The 19,426-nt window shown below is 41.1% G+C and overlaps 1 protein-coding gene across 5 annotated transcripts in view; it reads left to right on the plus strand.

Annotated features, from left to right (window-relative positions):
- Positions 1-19,226, plus strand: part of LOC109872437 (ubiquitin carboxyl-terminal hydrolase 25) — a 52,300-nt gene extending 33,074 nt beyond the window's left edge. For 2 of the 5 annotated variants that reach the window (XM_020463640.2, XM_020463641.2), the window contains exons 18-26: positions 3,664-3,809; positions 4,042-4,197; positions 7,536-7,631; positions 8,041-8,219; positions 9,086-9,164; positions 9,447-9,526; positions 10,190-10,313; positions 14,568-14,760; positions 18,099-19,226. In XM_020463640.2, coding sequence (XP_020319229.1) covers positions 3,664-3,809; positions 4,042-4,197; positions 7,536-7,631; positions 8,041-8,219; positions 9,086-9,164; positions 9,447-9,526; positions 10,190-10,313; positions 14,568-14,760; positions 18,099-18,271 — 1,226 coding nt within the window. In that variant the 3' untranslated portion in view covers positions 18,272-19,226. The remainder of the gene's footprint in view (positions 1-3,663; positions 3,810-4,041; positions 4,198-7,535; positions 7,632-8,040; positions 8,220-9,085; positions 9,165-9,446; positions 9,527-10,189; positions 10,314-14,567; positions 14,761-18,098) is intronic. The other 3 variants (XM_031808150.1, XM_031808151.1, XM_020463642.2) reach the window with 3 other exon arrangements.
- The last annotated feature ends 200 nt before the right edge of the window (positions 19,227-19,426 follow it).

Here is a 19,426-nt window from a genome sequence, read left to right on the forward strand (position 1 = left end):
CCAGAACAACAGAATTCCTCAGAGAATAATTTGAGACTGGATGAGTTTTATGATAACGATGAGTTTTCAAGGAGATACCGCTTCTTCAACGACTCTGTAATGCAACTGGAAAGAAAGAGTGGACCAACCGTTAAGCATTGGAGTGATAGGAACGAGGCTGTACCCCCACTACTTCAGCTTCTGGTGGCCCTACAGTTCTATACAACGAGATGTTTCCAGATGGTGATCTTTTTTTGGATGGGGACTCCACAAGTCAACCGTCGGCAGGATTGTAGTCAGTGTCCAGTGCTATTGCCGGTCTGAAGAATCAGTACATGAGGTTCAACCCTACAGAGGAAACACCAACTGGATTTTACTGGAGAGCTAGATTCCCGGGTGTACTAGGGACAACAGACTACACACATTCCTATTTGTATTAGCTCTTTTGGTAAATTCAGGACCTCAATCTGCAGTAGATTTCTCTCTCCAGCTCCAAAACATCAATATGAGCTTGGTTCATGTCAGTTATGGGGCGTTTGTCTGGTGTTTTTCTTGCTGGTGCAAGATCCAGGCACTGCTGTTTCTCTACAACACAGGGTGTCAGCTCAACTAAAGGAAAGAAAGAAAATGAACTCATTATTAGTAGGCTATTTACGTGCCATTTTGTACAACAAGGCTGGGCTTATGATATGCCCAGCCTTGGTACGAATGATGATGTTATGCAACATGCTGTAACGGGCCTGACAACGGTAACATTGTAGTGAAGTAGTGTTAACATGCATTATAGGCATTGATATTTACCAGTTACTTATGCTTACTAAATATTGGTGGGTCGAGTTGTTCGGCATCATCATCAGGGGTTAAGGAGAGAGGCAAACTGCTGGGGAATTATCTCGCATATCTTCTGGGTGATGGGATCAATTCCCCTGGATGGGTGCCCCCCTCCGGTCTGAAATAGCCCCTCTCCTCTCCTCTGCCACACCCTTTTTGGCTTTGGCTTTTTCCAGCACTCCTTCATCCGATTTGGGTCCCCCTTCTCTTCAATCCGTGTCGATCCGTTGAATCTGTCGCATAATATGGCCCAGGTGTCTTCTTTCTTTTTGACAGTCGTGTTTGTCTTTTTTCCCTCCCCTCCTGTACGTTACTAAATTCCTCCATCAGCTCGGACAGGAGGGTTTTTTTCGTAAGGGGAGAAATGTTCTTCTTTGACGTGCCATGATCAGGTGGCTAGTGGACAAATAATAAATCATGTTTTTGCAATGTCTATAATAAGTTCTATTTTATGCTTGCAAGCTTGGTTTATAAACTAGCTAACATTAGCTAATTAATTCGTTTTCTGTTTAGTACTTGCAAATAACAGATTTTATTTCAAATCAGCCAACCATGACAACTTTTCACGATGGAGTTTCAGTAGCTCTACATAGTTCTTATTTCACCAAGTGACAGCAACTTTGGCCTCATTTGTGAAGTAGGCTAGCTACTTCGTTTCAACTCACGAAATACCTCATATTGGTGTAACATGTCACTAATCATAGTTTAAAAACGTTAATCTGGATCAGTAAATCTAAGTGGTGCAGCACATCTCTGCTTACCATTGTAAATAAGCATTTGTTCTTAACTGACTTGCCTAGTTAAATAAATAAAATAATAAATCAACCGTGCCTATACAAGCTATTGACATGTTGAGGGTTGACTTTTGTCTGACTTCTGCCGTTATGATAATTCCACAGGGAACCGTGTCGGACTCCAGACATCATTAATATTTGGACATGGACATGATTAAATGGCTATATTCTTTGTTCTCTCTGTTTATCATTACAGTAAGCTAGCTACCGATATATCAATGATCTAAATTGCTTAGTTATACAGTATCAGTCAAGTTTGGACACCTACTCGCCTACTCTTTATTTTCCTATTTTCTACATTGTATAATAATCCATTTTGAATTCAGGTTGTAACACATTGTGGAATATGTCAAGGGGTATTAATACTTTCTGAAGGCACTGTAAATTATAGTGCCACATGGGTAAGCTCTGGCTACTGTCTTTCAGCTCTTTTTTTTATTTTTTATAAATAAATGTTTAATGGTGTGGGCATTTTTAACCAAATTTGAAATATATATTTTAATAGACCAAAGTATCACCTATCACACCATATAAAGGAGCAACCTAATAATTTTTTCAGGAAATGTAAATGACTGGATTTATGTCAACTCCATCAGACATCATAAAAGACATTCATTTTTATAATTATTGATTGTTTAGATTATTCAAATATATAATACAAATCTCAATTTTATTTCACTATTAACATATTAATAGCCCAGGGTTAATTTAGTTAGAATATAAAACATTTATAATGCAAACATTGTCCCTTAGGTCTAGCACAGCACAGTGATTACAATATGTTTTTCAGAATATTCACAAAAACATTTATCTGAAGGGGGTTAGCAATCAGTGATGGAGTTGACGACACTCAAAACAAACATATTTTTGTCTCAATAAAAACAAATATACCCAATAAAAACAAATATTCTATCAGATTTTTCAGTACTCTGACAGAGTTTAAATCTTACGGAGTTGTTATTTTACAGAGTTGACCAATTAAAATAAAATAAAAAATCTTCATTCAGTTGTTACACACGGTAGCAATTTAGTTTTCCCTCTGTTGCGTTATGATTAATTTAGGATTTTAGACAAATTTGACAGAACACATCTTTTAGGAATCAAAGTTTTGAGAGAAGTATATTTAAAGTAACAGAGGGCTATTGCAAGAAACTACATATGATAATTGTTAAATGAATATACATTTTTAGCCTTTTTAATTGTAAAAAATTTTGGGGGAGTTTTGGAAACTGGGATGCTTTGCTCCTGACAAGGGCATTTCCAGGCATAGAGCCGGCATGGACGTTTATAGTATTGAGAATATCCAAAACAAATATTTCCCTTAAATGTACATTTTTAAGCTCAATTAATGAAAAAAAAAACGAAACAATATTCTATAAAAATTAAGCTTTCCTGCCGGGCAAGGATTGTCCCGACTTCCTGAGAATCCCTGAGCTAATTTCCTGCTATTCTACACATTTTGCCCTGAGGCCGAGAGAAATCATAACATTTTAAAGCTAATTTCCTGTAATTCTGACTTGTTACTATAGTATCTATTGAGGCCTGACATCCAAGGGGACACCCCCCCAAAGATAAACATTTCGGGTGGTGTGGGCTGCGGGAGGTTGTGCTACGCCTGTACTAGATGTCTTTTTCTTCTCTATACTGCCTGCAGCATGATATATTTTCATGCACGCACATATGATAGATAGTTGGTCGGAGCATGTCTCCGGAGCTGCTCAGCCTGAGGAGCACGTATTAATCCTGCTGTATTCATGGGGGCCAGCAGGTCAAATGAACAACTAAAGTCCTGAAAATACGAATCATGACTGACCAGTCAGTAAAAAAAGTTGTTCAATAAGAACCAATAATTTGCGAACTGCACATCACTAGGTGCTGGCCTGGTTACACATCCACCATAGTTTATGGAAGTGTAAAAATAACCAGACTATTTCCAGACTAGCATAGTTTGGGTGTGGTGCAGATCGGCACAACAGTATAAAAATTATGTTAGACAGACTAGATTTTGCTTGCCTGTAGTAGTGTATCTCATGTTGGTTTGTGTGTGTGGTTCCTCCAGCTCCACAGCAGGACCCAGAGTACATGGAGCAGCCGTCCCCCACAGACTACTCCAGGCACTTGCAGGAGGACACCGAGAGGGCCATCTCCAAAGCTGCAGCCGAGCAGCAGCAGGAGGAGAGGAGCCCTGAGGGACTGCTTACTGCAGTAAGACCATATAGCACATAACACATACACACATACTCCACCTCTTACACACACACGCTATACAACTGCTCCTTCTACGCTCACTTCAAAGAACCATGTAGGTCTACCACTCAACCCCAGTAAAGTTATTTTCATCCTTTTTTCTCTTTCTGTTTAACTTCGCCCTCCATGCTTCTTTCTTTCCCCTTTTCTTTCCCCTTCTCTTCTCCTCTCTTCTCCTTTTTCTTTCTAGCTCTCTCCACAGTCCTGTGGGGAGAGTGTCTCCCCACGCCTTCCCCCACAGCCTGAGATCAAGGTGAACCCTGAAACCCCTCTTGTGCCTCCGTCTGACCCCCCTGTGAAGGATAAGCCCCCTGCCCACCGTATTGTAGAGGTGGCCATCCCCCAGGTGGGAAGCTTTGTCGTCGGGGGGGGGGGTGTAACAAGTGATGAGGTAGCGCTCAACACTCCTCTCACTCAGCGGACTTATTTGGTGTGCTAAAAAGTCTCTTGCCTGTTGGTGATGTTCTCCTCTTGGCTCTCCTACAGGCTTTTCACACCTGAGTAAATCTTAATTCAGACCAGTTTTCAAACCAGAGTCATGGTCAGCTCAAGGCAAGTCACTGTTGCCATTTTCAACTAAACCTCTTGGCAGACCAAGATAGGGTGCTATAGTAGACTACAGCTAGTGTACTATCCTAGATGATGAAACTAGCCTTGGGCTAGCTATAAAAAGATAGTGTGAAAAGCCTATCCCTGTCAAGACTACTTGCAACAGAAGCACTCTACTCTACACAGAGATATTTGGACAGAAACTTCACCTAAACAGTGACTCAATTGCCTAGAGTGTTTATTTTTGCTACTGAGAAATAAACAGCATCTCAGGAGCAAATATTAAATGTAATTTGCGTGGTTATATCTTACTGTTTCTAACATCCTTTTTGGTTCATACAAATAGGTATCATATAAAACCCTTTGGGATGGAAAAATACAAGCTTAATGTAACTGCATCGTCTCACTGCTCCTATCAATAAATTAGTTGGTTTTGCTTGGTTTGTCATTTTCAAGAGAGTCTGGCGAAAAATGTTGTCAAAGTGCTGTAGTAGAATCAATGTTTAATTTCTATGCCCTTAAATAGACCAAAGACTGTCTGCTTGCTATACCACGCTAGGACTGTATAGGGCTGTCGGTAGAGACTCTTTACCATAAGGACCTCAACCTTCACAGGGCTGCCTTTCACAGAGACTGTCATTCACATGGAAACTTATTTTAAATCATCCATTGTGTCCTTCACATGGCGAGCTGTGTGTGTACCTCACATTAGTAGAGTGACTCTAACATACAGTACCAGTCAAAAGTTTGGACACACCTACTCATTCAAGGGTTTTTCTTTATTTTTACTATTGTCTACATTGTAGAATAATAGTGGAGACATCAAAACTATGAAATAACAGACATGGATTCATGTAGTAAACAAAAAAATGTTAAAATATATATTTTGATTTGTTTAAGTAGCCACCCTTTGCATTTGACAGCTTTGCACAATCTTGGCATTCTCTCAACCAGCTTCACCTGGAATGCTTTTCCCAACTGTCTTGAAGGAGTTCCCACATATGCTGAGTACTTGTTGGCTGCTTTTCCTTCACTCTGTGGACCAACTCATTCCAAACCATCTCAATTGGGTTGAGGCCAGGTAATCTGATGCAGAACTCCATCACTCTCCTTGGTCAAATAGCCCTTATACAGTCTGGAGGTGTGTTGGGTCATTTGTTCTGTTGAAAAACAAATGTATCACTAAGTGCAATCCAGATCAGATGGCTTATCGCTGCAGAATGCTGTGGTAGCCATGCGGGTTAAGTGTGCCTTGAATTATAAATAAATCAGACAGTGTCACCAGCAACGCACCCCCAAACCATCACACCACCTCCTCCATGCTTCACGGTGGGAACCACACATGCGGAGATCATCTATTCACCTACTTTGTGTCTCACAAAGACACAGCGGTTGGAATCAAAAATCTCCAATTTGGACTCATCAGACCAAAGGACAGATTTCCACCACTCCATTGCTCATATTTCTTGGCCCAAGCAAGAATCTTCTTCTTATTGGTGTCCTTTAGTAGTGGTTTCTTTGCAGTAATTTGACCATGAAGGCCTGATTCAAACAGTCTCCTCTGAAGAGTTGATGTGTCTGTTACTTGAACTCTGTGAAGCATTTATTTGGGCTGCAATCTGAGGTGCAGTTAACTCTATTGAACTCTGGGTCTTCCATTCCTGTGGCGGTCCTTATGAGATCCAGTTTCATAACGCTTAATGGTTTTTGTGACTGCACTTGAAACTTTCAAAGTTCTTGAAATGTTCCGTATTGACTGACTTTCATGTTTTAAAGTAATGATGGACTGTTTCACTTTGCTTCTTTGGCAAAGAGAAACGTTGTTTGCACGACTCGAACACCATTAAGTTTGCCGATGACACGAGTGGTAAGGTGGGTCTCCGAAAATGATGAGACAGCCTATAAGGAGGAGGTCAGAGACCTGACCGTGTGGCGCAAGGACGACAACAACTTCTCCTTCAACGTGATCAAGACAACGTAGAAGATTGTGGACTACAGGAAAAGGAGGACCGAGCACGCCCCCATTCTCATCGACGGGGCTGCAGTGGAGCAGGTTGAGAGATTCAAGTTCCTTGGTGTCTACATCATCAACAAAATAACATGGTCCAAACACACCAAGACAGTTGTGAAGAGGGCACGGCAAAACCTATTCCCCCTCAGGAGACTGGAAAGATTTGGCATGGGTCCTCAGATCCTCAAAAGATTTTACAGCTGCACCATCAAGAGCACTGACTGACTGCATCACTGTCTGGTATGGCAACTGCTCGGCCTCCGACCACAAGGCACTACAGAGGGTAGTGCGTACGGCCCAGTACATCACCGGGGCCAAGCTTCCTGCCATCCAGGACTTCTATATCAGGTTGTGTCAGAGGAAGGCCCTAAAAATTGTCAGACTCCAGCCACCTAAGTCCTATACTGTTGTCTCTTCTACCGTATGGTACCAGAGCGCCAAGTCTAGGTCCAAGAGGCTTCTGAACAGCTTCTACCACCAAGCCATAAGACTACTGAACATTTAATCAAATGGTTTCCCAGACTATTCGGATAACCCCCCCCCCCCCCCTGTAAGCTCTACACCTGTTGTAATTGTATTTGAAATTTGAGCTGTTCTTGGTCTTTTGCCAAATAGTGCTATCTTCTGTATATCAGTCCTACCTTGTCACAACACAACTAATTGGCTCAAACAAATTAAGAAGCATAGAAATTCCACAAATTAACTTTTAACAAGGCACATCTGTCAATTGAAATGCATTTTAGGTGACTACCTCATGAAGCTGGTTGAGAGCAGATTGTGCAAAGCTGTCATCAAGGCAAAGGGTGGCTACTTTGAGGAATCTCTCAAATATAAAATAACACTTTGTTTTGGTTACTACATGATTCCATATGTGTTATTTCACTGTTTTGGTGTCTTCACTATTATTCTACAATGTAGAAAACAGTAAAAAAAAATAAGAAAAGAATGAGTAGGTGTGTCCAAACCTTTGACTGTATGCATTGTCTGCTGACTTATGTATGGTAGTTCTCACATAGTGCTGTACCAGAAAAGGGTATTATTTTGGGGGTTTGCTGGGCTCGTTAAATTTTAAGGGGATCTACTTTCTACTATTGTAACATGCTTCCACTCCTTGGGTACTGCAGGCCATGATGACTCCAAACATGCAGGGTATTATAATGTCCATTGGCAAAGCAAGGACTGTGTTTGAAAAGCTTGGGCCTGAAGCGGCCTTCTTCAAGGTACATTCCGTTCTCATTTCTCTTTCACACCTTTATTCACTCCTTCTGTGATGCTGTACTTCTACTGCCTCTCAACAACCATCCTCCCATCCTGTTTTATCTAGCATTTCACTAGTTCTGTCTTTTTGAGTCAGTTGTTCTCATCAAAAGCATCCTACAGAAATTGGACTTGGTGTCACATGGACAATGAGGTTCATTTGAACAAAGAGAACTTGATTCAACTCTGAGTTTTGTTTACAAGGATGAGGAGGATGATGATGATCTTGACAACTCTTACGTGGAGACGATGGTTTTGTCTTCTGCTGCTGCAGATGTTCATCAATGTTCTAATCTAGGCCTACTCTGAAGATCTAATGCTAGTTTGGCCTATCAAAGTCCATTCACCCCATGCTTGATCTATGTGTGTCAGGCCATTAAGGTGGAGTACACCCGTCTGCTGAGGTTTTCCCAGGAGGACACAGCCCCGGGGAGTGACTACCGACTGCAGCACGTCATCGTCTACTTCATCCAGAACCAGGCCCCCAAGAAGATCCTGGAGAGAACCCTCCTCATGCAGTTTGCCGACCGAAACCTGGGCTTTAACGAACGGTATTTATGGGTTAAACCCTATTTATGGGTTAAACTCTATTTATGGGTTAAACTCTATTTATGGGTTAAACCCTATTTATGGGTTAAACTCTATTTATGGGTTAAACTCTATTTATGGGTTAAACCCTATTTATGGGTTAAACTCTATTTATGGGTTAAACTCTATTTATGGGTTAAACTCTATTTATGGGTTAAACTCCTATTTGCTTAATTTTTGAATTATGAGTCTGTCCTATCTTTCTTTTGGTAAAACAAAAAAGAAAACGCCAGTTTATTACCTCTGAACTTCACAAATTTACCAGCAGAGGGTAGTTGTGACCCACTTTCATCAGTGAATAGATTTTCCTCTATTCTGAGCAGGTATAATTAAGCAATAAAGCCAGAGGGGGTGTGGCATATGTCGAATATACCAATGCTTAGGGCTGTTCTTATGTACGATACATCACTTCTGCCATGGTATATTGGCCATATACCACAAACCTGAGGTGCCTCATTGCTATTATAAACTGGTTACCAACGTAATCGTAACAGTAAAAATAAATGTTTTGTCATACCTGTGATATACAGTCTGATATACCAGCATCCAGGAGTTAAACTACCCAGTTTATATTAAGATTTCCTTCTTGCATCTGGCCTCAATCAGAAGCTCTGGAGAGGAGTGTGTGGTTTAGTAGTAGTGTTTCTCTGCAGTAAGCAGTCATTCATGGGGCCTGTGTGTCGTGGCCCCAGGACCAATGTGTACTGTTTCGTCTCCTGGAGTAGCTAGTTCCTCACCAGTATGATTCACCATACCAATAGCACTGTCTCACCCTTTCTCTTCTCTTTCCTTTTGCTTTCCCTTTCTCCTCCTCCCCCTCCCCTCTCAGGTGTAAGAGCATTATGAAAGTGGCACGTGCCAAACTAGACCTCATTAAGCCAGAGGAGATCAACATGGAGGAGTATGAGGTCAGCATTCTGAAACACTCTGGTTTTGACAGATTTACAATGTTTTGTCTGGAACATCTTATTAGGATGTTTTGACCGATGACTAGTATCAAAGTAATTTACATTTAAGTATACGGTTTAAATCATTACAATCTTTAAATTGTAACTGACCCCAATAAACTCTGCTATGGATAATCCAATGAAAAAAAAAATTGTTAAGCTTTTATGTACTAACAGTTAGATCCGTCCTTAAAATCCTTTCAAGCTCTTTCTCATGAATTCTGTTCCCTACAATGTTCACAGATGTGGCATCAGGACTACAGGAATTTCCGCGAGACAACAATCTTCCTGATGATTGGCTTGGAGCTGTTCCAGAAGAAGAGGTGAGACTGCCAATTGACTGGACTGTTGTCACGTTCTTCTCTTCACGACCCAGAGCTTTCATTTCCGGCCTCCATATCCTACTGCAAACAAATGGGAACTCACATTGCCCAATCATTTCAGTATAGAAAACATTTAAAATGTAGATTAAAATGCTCTCTAGATTATTGCATTATTAGTAGAAGCACCTGATATTGCAGCTTTGTTAAGCATGGGAACTTCCTAAAGTCACCTGTAGAGGGCAGCAGGTCCCTTCCCCCCCATCCTTACATCTGGAGCTCAGTCAGTCTGGCATAGATCAAGATGGTTGTTCATGTACTTGGTTATTTCTTCTGTTAATTCTCCCTCCAATACATCTGTTTTAAATCTTCTTAATGAAAAAGGCCTGACTGTTCCAGCTCTACTATCCCTTGTAGACACAGCTAAAACTGATTTTATATGTCCCCTGCCTCTATTGCAGCATTTACACAGGTAGCCAGCCCAATTCTGACCTTTTAACTTTTTTGACCAATCTGATCAGCTCTGAAAAGATCTGATGTGATTGGTCAAACGACCAATTAGTGGAAAACAGAATTGGGCCGCCTGTGTAAAAGCAGCCCTTGTGGTTAAATTTGTTCCACCCTGATTCTACTATAATGTATCTGACTGTGTCTGTTTCTCTGTAGCTTTGTGGAGGCATTGATGTACCTGATCTACTCATACCAGTACAACAGAGAGCTGTTGGTCAAAGGGTTGTACCGAGGTCACGACGATGAGCTCATAGGGCTCTACCGCAGAGAGTGCCTGCTGGTGAGACAACCCTCGCCCTGACATCATGCACAATCATACAACAACTGAACCACTGTTCTATTGGAAGTCTGTCAGTTGATCTTATTTAGTTAGTTCACGTAAGATGCGGTATGATTTTTTTTTATGCTTCAGCAGATTTAGCATTTGGTACATACAATTTTTAAAGACTCAAAGTTTCACCCTAAATGTGAGGAAAGTGGTCAAAGTTAGTCCATTGTATTTTAAAGATCATCACGTTTCCAATCATATCAATAGGTCACAGTGGAAGTAGTTCAAGTCATTCCCTTTGAAAAATGAACACCACTATCCTCTGTCTCATCATCAGCAAGTCTCTCTGTCTCTGAGCACCTAACTCATTTGTGCCGTCCCGCTGGTCACAGTGACTAATGTCGAACAAGACTATCCCTCCACCCCATAATCTCTAGAATTGATGCAGGCTTGTTCCTGTTCTAGCAGCGATATTACATTGGCTTTTTTATTTCCCATAAAGATTCCCGCAGAACTTTTCTCAGCAGATGCTACAGTGCCTTCAGAAAGTATTCACGCCCCTTGACTTTTCCAAAATGTTGTCTTACAGCCTGAATTTACATTCAATTCAACATGGAATTATGTTTTTTTGAAATGTTTAGAAATGAATTAAAAATGAAAAGCTAAAATGTCTTGAGTCAATACATTTTCAACCCCTTTTGTTATGGCAAGCCTAAATGGGTTCAGGAGTAAAAAATGTGCTTAACAAGTCACATAATTTGCATAGACTCTGAAATAATAGTGTTTAACATGATTTTTGAATGACTACTTACTCTCTGTACCCCACACATACAATTATCTTTAAGGTTGAGCAGAGAATTTCAAACACAGATTCAACCACAAAGACCAGGGAGGTTTTCTAATTCCTCACAAAGGGCACCTACAGTATTGGTAGAAAAAAACAGACATTGAATATCCCTTTGGGAATAGTAAAATTATTATTTACACTTTGGCTGGTGTATCAATACACATCCTGTCACTATAAAGATACAGGCGTCCTTCCTAACTCAGTTGCCGGAGAGGAAGGAAATTGCTCAAGGATTCCATTGGTGACTTTAAAATAGTTACATGGCAGTGATAAGAGAAAATGGAGGATGGATCCAGGCTAGTGTTGTGCAGTAAAGTTACTAGTTCTACAGAGTGAAAAGAAGGAAGCCTGTACAGGATAAAAATATTCCAAAACATGCATCCTGTTTGCAATATGGCACTAAAGTAAAACTGCAAAAAACATGGCAAAGAAATTAACTTAATTTCCTGAATACAAAGTGTTATGTTTGGGGAAAATCCCACACAACATATCATGAGTACCACTCTTAATATTTTCAAGCATGGTGGTGGTTACATCATGTTATGGGTATGCTTCTCATTGGCAAGGACTGGGGAGGTCTTTTTAGGGTATAAAGAAACAGAGTAGAGCTAAGAACAGGCAAAATCCTAGAGGAAAACCTGATTCTGTCTGCTTTCCAACAGACACTGGGAGACAAATTCACCTTTCAGAATAATAACCTAAAACACAAGGCCAAATATACACTGGTGATTCTTCCCAAAACAACATTGAATGTTCCTTAGTGGCTTTGTTACAGTTTCTGCAAGATTTCAAAATGTCTGTCTAGCGATGATCAGAGTTTTATCAAGTTTTTAAAAGGATAATGTACAAATATTGTATGTTCCAGGTGTGCAAAGCTCTTATACTTACCCAGACAGCTATAATCGCTGTCAAAGGTGATTCTAACGTGCAAATACTTAAGTAAATTATATATTTCATTTTCAATAAATTTGAAAAAATGTCTAAACATCTTTTCACTTTGTCATTATGGGGTATTGTGTGTAGATGTGAGAAAATACAGGAACCCTGTTCCTTCTCGTCGGCCCTGTTGCTGCTCCTGCACTCAGTAACCTTACACCGGCATTGTGCTCTTAATGTAATCATCCAAGTGGGAATAGGAAGCAGGAGGCCCAGCGAGTGTAAACACATTACCGTGAGACACGGCTGTGTCCTGAGCGAACCTCTGCTCTCTCCGTCAGGGCTCTGTTACAGTTAGAGTTATAGCCGCCATCTCAGATCTCTGGCCAGAACGAACCCCTGGCTCCCTGCTCGGGCCCGCTCTCTCAAGCCCTGCTGTTTACCTTCTGCCCTGTTTTAATTGAAAACACTGCTAACATTGACACAGTTAATGTACTGGGATCTTTTGTGAGTCCCCACCTAGTCCCTCTAATTCCGGAGTGACCGCCTGCCTCTGTGTACGGTCTTTTCCACAGCTAAGGTCAGGGAGTTTGTGTCTGCAGCAGGGCAGGACTTGGCTAAGGAGAACAGAGCGAAGTGTCTACATCATCTAGTACGTCACTGCCCACGTCAGTACCACAGGCCTTGAGAACATCCTCTGATATTGACAGTGTGGATTGATGACTACCAGATAGTGGTAATGCAAATGGCCTGTGACTTACCTGGGCTGCAGCCTTTCATATAGAGGTGGTCTTGAATGTAAATACATATACATTAGCAATATATGAAAAAGTAATACCTGCCTGTCCTCTAAGTCTGTTTTGACAGAGTAGCTAATACTGGTACATTTGTTAGCATACCACTTCAAGCTAATCGCTAAGTTGTCAATCTATATGTATAGTGGCAAGAAAAAGTATGTGAACCCTTTGGAATTATCTGGATTTCTGCATAAATTAGTCATCAAATCTAAGTCACAACAATAGACAAACACAGCCTGCTTAAACTAATAACACACAAACAATTGTGTTTTTTTGTCTATTGAACACACTGTGTAAACATTCACATTGCAGGATGGAAAAAGTATGTGAACCCTTGGATTTAATAACTGGTCGACCCTTCTTTTGACAGCAATAACCTCAACCAAACGTTTTCTGTAGTTGCGGATCAGACCTACACAACGGTCAGGAATTTTGGACCATTCCTCTTTACAAAACTGTTTCAGTTCAGCAATCTTCTTGGGATGTCTGGTGTGAACCACTCTCTTGAGGTCATGCCACAGCATCTTAATCGGGTTGAGGTCAGAACTCTGACTGGGCCACTCCAGAAGGCATATTTTCTTCTGTTGAAGCCATTGTTGTTGATTTACTTCTGTGTTTTGGGTCGCTGTCCTGTTGCATCACCCAACTTCTGTTGAGCTTCAATTGGCGGACAGATAGCCTTACATTCTCCTGCAAAATGTCTTGATAAACTTGGGAATTCATTTTTCCGTTGATGATAGCAAGTTGTCCAGGCCCTGAGGCAGCAAAGCAGCCCCAAACCATAATGCTCCCTCCACCATACTTTATAGTTGGGATGAGGTTTTGATGTTGGTGTGCTGTGCCTTTTCATCTCAAGCCATAGTGTTTTGTGTTCCTTCCAAACAACTCAACTTTAGTTTAATCTGCCCACAGAATATTTTGCCGGTAGCTCTGTGGAACATCCAGGTGCTCTTTTGTGAACTTCAGACGTGCAGCAATGTTTTTTTTGGACAGCAGTGGCTTCTTCCGTGGTGTCATCCCATGAATCCCATTCTTGTTTAGTGTTTTACGTATCGTAGACCTGTCAACAGAGATGTTAGCATGTTCCAGAGATATTTGTAAGTCTTTAGCTGACACTAGGATTCTTCTTAACCTAATTGAGCATTCTGCGCTGTGCTCTTGCAGTCATCTTTGCAGGACGGCCACTCCTAGGGAGAGTAGCAACAGTGCTGAACTTCTGCATTTTATAGACAATTTGTCTTACCGTGGACTGATGAACATCAAGGCTTTTAGAGATACTTTTGTAACCCTTTCCAGCTTTATGCAAGTCAACAATTCTTAATCGTATGTCTTTTGAGATCTTTTGTTTGAGGCATGGTTCACATCAATGCTTCTTGTGAATAGCAAACTCAAATGTAATTTTGCAAGTGTTTTTTATAGGACAGCTCTAACCAATATCTCCAATCTCGTCTCATTGATTGGACTCCAGGTTAGCTGATTCCTGACTCCAATTAGCTTTTGGAGAATTCATTAGCCTAGGGATTCACATACTTTCCCCAACCTACACTGTGAATGTTTAAATTATGTATTCAATATAGATAAGAAAAGTACAATAATTGGGGTGTTTATTAGTTTAAAAACATTGTTTGTCTGTTGTGACTTAGTTGAAGATCAGATCAAATTTGATGACCAATTTATGCTGAAATCTAGGCAATTCCAAAGGGTTCACATACTTTTTCTTGCCACTGTATGTGCTTTGCCCATTAGAAACTGAACGAGAATGCGGCGGGGATGTTTGAGTCTGGTGAGGAGCCGGAGGTGAGCAACGGCTTGAGCATCATGAATGAGCTGGTGGTGCCATGCATCCCCCTATTGCTGGTCCACGACATAGAGAAGGACCTGCTGTCTGTGGAGGATATGAGGAACCGCTGGTGCTCCTACCTGGGACAAGAAATGGAGCGTGAGTTTGTTTGTTTTAGGGCTGACCCCCCCCCTCCCAACCAAGATTTTTTTTAGTCGAGCAGTCTAAAATATATGCAGTACAAGTCAAAAGTTTGGACACACCTACTCATTCAAGGGTTTTTCTTTATTTTACTATTTTCTACATTGTAGAATAATAGTAAAGACAAACTATGAAATAATACATGGAATCATGTAGTAAACCAAAAAGTGTTAAACAAATCTAAATATATTTTATATTTAAGATTCTTCAAAGTAGCCACCCGTTGCCTTGATGAGTTTTGCACACTCTTGGCATTCTCTCAACCAGCTTCACCTGGAATGCTTTCCCAACAGTCTTGAAGGAGTTCCCACATATGCTGAGCACTTGTTGGCTGCTTTTCCTTCAGTCTGTGGTCCAATTCATCCCAAAACATCTCAATTGGGTTGAGGTCGGGTGATTGTGGAGGCCAGGTCATCTGATGCAGCACTCCATCACTCTCCTAGGTCAAATAGCCCTTACACAGCCTGGAGGTGTGTTGGGTCATTGTCCTGTTGAAAAACAAATGATAGTCCCACTAAGCGCAATCATTTTTTTTCAACAGGACAATGACCCAAACCTGCCATCAAGGCAAAGGGTGGCTACTTTGAAGAATCTCAAATGTTAAAGTCAATTTATTCATTGTCGTTTGTTTGCGGCTCTCCTGTCAATGTTGAGTAAGGATATGCACTTGATTATACATAGAAGTAGGCCTATAAATAAACTTCTGAAAGTAATTTTTTCTTCACCTCAAACGGCAAATAAACAAAGTCTGTTATACATCCATACAAAGCCTTCATTATAAATTAAATTAAACTATTCCACGAAAATGTGCATATAAAAATCGTAACTGGCATGCAGGTTGGTAGAAATGTTAAGATAAATTGTCACTCCAAATGGAAAAGGTTGCTGACCCCTGGTGTACCTACAGTATTAGGAGCATAACATCTCTGGCTCACTCGAGTAATTTGTGTGTCTTAAAGCATCAGACAAGCTCAGTAGCCTACATATAGTTGATTTTATTCAAACACATAGGGTATGTATGTATGTACTGTTGAAGTCAGAAGTTTACGTACACCTTAGCCAAATACATTTAAACTCTGTTTTTCACAATTTAATCCTAGTAAAAATTCCCTGCGTTAGGTCAGTTAGGATCACCACTTTATTTTAAGAATGTGAAATGTCAGAATAATAGTAGAGAGAATTATTTATTTCAGCTTTTATTTCTTTCATCACATTCCCAGTGGGTCAGAAGTTTACATTCACTCAATTAGTATTTGGTAGCATTGCCTTTAAATTGTTTAACTTGGATCAAGCATTTTGGGTAGCCTTCCACAAGCTTCCCACAATAAGTTGGGTGAATTTTGGCCCATTCCTCCTGACAGAGCTGGTGTAACTGAGTCAGGTTTTTAGGCCTCCTTGCTTGCACATGCTTTTTCAGTTCTGCCCACAAATTTTCTATGGGATTGAGGTCAAAGCACTCCCATAGAAACTTTGGAAGTATGCTTAGGGTCATTGTCCATTTGGAAGACCCATTTGTGACCAAGCTTTAACTTCCTGACTGATGTCTTGAGATGTTGCTTCAATATATCCACATAATTGTCTTTCCTCATGATGCCATCTATTTTGTGAAGTGCACCAATCCCTCCTGCAGCAATGTGGTTGGGATGGTATTCTTCGGCTTGCAAGCCTCCCCCATTTTCCTCCAAACATAACGATGGTCATTATGGACAAACAGTTCTATTTTTGTTTCATCAGACCAGAGACCATTTCTCCAAAAAGTACAATCTTTGTCCCCATGTGTAGTTGCAACCCGTAGTCTGGCTTTTTTATGGTGGTTTTGGAGCAGTGGTTTCTTCCTTGCTGAGTGGCCTTTCCGGTTATGTCAATATAGGACTCTGTACAGGATCGGTATGTCCGAAACATCACACCGGCGGGATAGGGACGGGAAGATATCCTCCTCTCTCATGTGGTACCCTTCCTGCAGGCTCATCCTGACATGACCCTCCAGCATGACAATGCCACCAGCCTTACTGCTCATTCTGTGCGTGATTTCTTGCAAGACAAGAATATCATTGTTCTGCCATGGCCAGCGAAGAGCCCGGGTCTGGGACCTGTTGAATCGGAGGGTGAGGGCTAGGGCCATTCCCCCCAGAAATGTCCGGGAACTTGCAGGTGCCTTGGTGGAAGAGTGGGGTAACATCTCACAGCAAGAACTGGCACATCTGGTGCAGTCCATGAGGAGGAGCACTGCAGTACTTAATGCAGCTGGTGGCCACACCAGATACTGACTGTTACGTTTGATTTTGACCCACCCTCTCCCTTTTTTTCCTTTTTTTTCCAGGGACACATTATTCCATTTCTGTTAGTCACATGTCTGTGGAACTTGTTCAGGTTATGCCTCAGTTGTTGAATCTTATGTTCATACAAATATTTACACATTGAGTTTGCTGAAAATGTATGCAGTTGACAGTGAGAGGACGTTTCTTTTTTTGCTGGGTTTATATGGAAAAACACGTTTTAACATTTCATGGATTGGTCAAAAGAACTGCCCAAGATGTTTTATTTTTTTAGTTGGGAACAGTCCTAGTTTGTTTATCTCTTTTAGCCCAGATTACACGCTTAAGGGGCTAATCTTCCAAGTCCATAAAAGAAGGAACTAAGAGCATTTTCACGTTACTGAGCCAAGCTGTACTGTGCTGTCCTGGTTAGGCAGCCTTTGTAGTTACTTGAATCATGCTGCAATGTGAAAATTACATATCTGAGGCAGCACAGTATGGTTTGGTTTGGCACAATAGTGTGAAAGCAGTATAAGAGCATAGAGGCCCAGGGGTATAGATTTGTCGTACTGGAGATCTACGGGCTGTTTGGTTGTTATTCTGCTCTAGTTTAATTTGGAAGGCACATGAAGCGTGGTCAGGGACATGGTCAAATGAGTTGATATTAGCAGCCAGACCAGCCAGGCCATAACAACCAGGGATATACCCACTTTGTCTTGGCAGAATTTTACCCAAATTGTTGGTTCAGTGGAGTCCTAGCCTCTACTCCAGGAAAAAGTTAGATTGGATTCATAAAACTGACCCAACAGCATCTTCAACAACCAACTAGGGCCTCTTTCATCTTATTTACTCAGCCTGTGTTTTCCTAGAGGAGCATGTTTACCAAGAGTTTGTGCTATCACAGTGAAAATATTTAGCTTATGATTTCTGTTTGGTAACTGGATATGACTCTGGAGAGTGACGCAAACAAGGACATTGAAATAATCATTCTTTCTTTTTCTCTGACATTTCTCCGTCATTGTTCTCCCCCTCCTGCTGTAGCTAACCTTCAGGAGAAGCTGACGGACTTCCTCCCCAAGTTACTTGACTGCTCAACAGAGATCAAAAGCTTCCACGACCCTCCCAAGCTGCCCACCTACTCCACCCTAGAGCTGGTTGAGCGCTACAGCCGTGTCATGGCCTCCCTGAGCCGGGTGCCTGCAGACGGGAGATGAGCTGAAGGGGCAGCAGCCTCACGGCCCTATACGGCTCCCTGGGCACTCACTCATGGACCTCTTTTAACCCATGCCTTCCTTATAAACCAGGGGTCGCTAGCTGTTATTCCTCTGTTTCTCTTTTGCTGCTAAAGGTTTTAACATAATAATTTCAATTATATTTTTTAAGCAAAACGCAACAGAAAAATGTATGAATGACCGGACAGTTGGAAAAAGTGAAGCTGGAAAAGTAGTGAAAATGGCGATCTTGCAGTGATTGAAAGCCAGCGCATGCTGCTCCAAGCGTTGTTAAATGAGGTTGAGGTTGTTTTTTTGTAGCTGTTTTTTGTTGTCATGCGGTTTTCCCCCCCTTTCTTAAACATCCCTTTTCCCCTTCTCCCAGATGCTCTGCCATCAGTTTGGTACAGTATTATCATATTGGTTTTTTTTCTAAAGGAAGCTATGAAATGAGAACCATGAGATTTATCTGCGGCTTCAGGTATCTCAAGTGGGTCTAGGGACTGCACCAACATGAGAAGCTTTGAGTGCTGTGTTAGACATCCATGGACACTCTGTGGCTTGTTAATAAATCAAGAGAATACAATTTTATTTATGGCCCTTTTAGGCCAAATACGTATTTCCTTTGTCTGATGTCCCATGTCTTTATTTCTGCACTAACACTAAACACCACAATGTCCTCCATTATTCCTGAAGTGCCATAATGCAATAATGTGCATCTCTATGAATTTGTTTTTGGATGCACTTCATGTTTTATTAGCCATTGTGTTTTGGTTTCTCGGATCATAACTTGCGCACACATCAGAAACTGCCTTTAGACGGGGGTCTTTAATTTAGCAACAAAACCGAAGCTTGGGGAACAATGGGGCAAAACGGACAGGGTTGGCTTAAATTGTTGACATGTAAACAATATTTTGTGTCAATGTTTATTGAAAACATAAATACATTTGCAAAACGAGCACTTGTTTTTCAAATACATCGGTACAGTTGTTGGTTAGCTAGCTGGTATCAAGAACAAGCTCAAACTTGCTGAAAAGAGCCACCTACGATTCCCCACATTGTAGCTTCTTGACAGTAGTTATGTTTCCATTAACTTGTCCGGTGTTTTTTTTTTTCCTTCTCGACATTGAGAAAGTTTGCGAAATTGCCTGCTAGGGT

The sequence above is a fragment of the Oncorhynchus kisutch genome, linkage group LG28 (assembly GCF_002021735.2).
Source record: "Oncorhynchus kisutch isolate 150728-3 linkage group LG28, Okis_V2, whole genome shotgun sequence".
NCBI lineage: Eukaryota > Metazoa > Chordata > Actinopteri > Salmoniformes > Salmonidae > Oncorhynchus > Oncorhynchus kisutch.